The sequence below is a fragment of the Solanum tuberosum genome, unplaced genomic scaffold (genome assembly GCF_000226075.1).
Source record: "Solanum tuberosum cultivar DM 1-3 516 R44 unplaced genomic scaffold, SolTub_3.0 contig01229, whole genome shotgun sequence".
Lineage (NCBI taxonomy): Eukaryota > Viridiplantae > Streptophyta > Magnoliopsida > Solanales > Solanaceae > Solanum > Solanum tuberosum.
This window is the reverse complement of record NW_006241952.1, coordinates 1-1,121: the sequence shown is the minus strand read 5'-3', so window position 1 is coordinate 1,121 and position 1,121 is coordinate 1. Positions and strand designations below refer to the sequence as shown.

Below are 1,121 nucleotides of genomic sequence, written 5' to 3'. Positions count from 1 at the left end.
CAAGTGCATGGAGATTTGATTCGAGTGCCACCTCACAGACTTAATGCCATGAGTTCACCTTGGCCCTTTGTAGCTTGGGGCATGGATGTCATTGGTCCGATAGAGCCAGCCGCCTCTAATGGACACAAATTCATTTTGGTTGCCATTGACTACTTTACCAAGTGGGTGGAAGCAGCTTCGTATAAGTCGGTGACCAAGAAGGTTGTAGCTGATTTTGTTCGCAACAATTTGATATGTAGGTTCGGTGTACCAGAGTCTATCATTACTGATAATGGAGCGAATCTCAACAGTCACTTGATGAAAGAGATATGTGAACAATTCAAGATTACTCACCGGAACTCGACCGCCTATCGTCCTCAAATGAATGGAGCCGTAGAAGCTGCCAACAAGAACATAAAGAAGATTTTGAGGAAAATGATTGATAATCGCAGAGGTTGGCACGAGATGTTGCCATATGCTTGTTGGGTTACCGAACAACTGTTAGAACATCAGTTGGAGCTACTCCATATTTGCTAGTATATGGAACAGAAGCAGTTATACCTGCAGAAGTTGAAATACCCTCATTGAGAATCATCCAAGAAGCTGAATTGAGTGATGCTGAATGGGTTCGCAAGCGGATTTATCAGTTAACATTGATTGATGAGAAGAGAATGGTTGTTGTTTGTCACGGTCAACTGTATCGACAGAGAATGATTCGTGCTTTCCACAAGAAAGTAAGAGCCAGAATATTCGAAATCGGTCAGTTGGTTCTCAAACGTATTTTCCCTCACCAAGATGAATATAAAGGAAAATTTGTACCAAATTGGCAAGGACCCTACATGGTTCGTAAAGTATTATCTGGAGGCGCCTTGATCCTGTCGGAGATGGATGGCACCGAATGGCCAAAACCGATCAACTCAGATGCTGTCAAGAGATACTATGTGTGAAGTTTCAGTTTGTATTTTCTTGTCATTTCCTTGTAACCGTTCTATTTGCTTGTAATTGCATTGTTTAGAATCTATCCCTATGTAATGAACTACGTTTGACCTGAATTCTCAAGAATGAGATACATAGGCGGCCTATGTCAGCCTCTGTCACTCCTTTATCCCCTTTTTAATGTTTCCTTTTGTATTTGAACTACG

The 1,121-nt window shown here is 41.7% G+C and overlaps 1 protein-coding gene across 1 annotated transcript; it reads left to right on the top strand.

Moving 5' to 3' along the window:
* Window positions 1–48: 48 nt before the first annotated feature.
* On the top strand, window positions 49–926 carry LOC107059424 (uncharacterized protein K02A2.6-like). Its single transcript, XM_015305934.1, has 2 exons — window positions 49–433; window positions 517–926. Exons 1-2 carry the CDS (start codon window positions 49–51, stop codon window positions 924–926), a joined length of 795 nt encoding a protein of 264 aa, XP_015161420.1.
* The last annotated feature ends 195 nt before the right edge of the window (window positions 927–1,121 follow it).

Excerpts from the sequence above, each read along its gene's own strand:
- LOC107059424 (XM_015305934.1), top strand. The coding sequence starts at position 49 with ATGAGTTCACCTTGGCCCTTTGTAGCTTGGGGCATGGATGTCATTGGT. Across the intron at positions 434-516 it reads AATGATTGATAATCGCAGAG|TATATGGAACAGAAGCAGTT; the intron begins GTTGGCACGAGA and ends CATATTTGCTAG.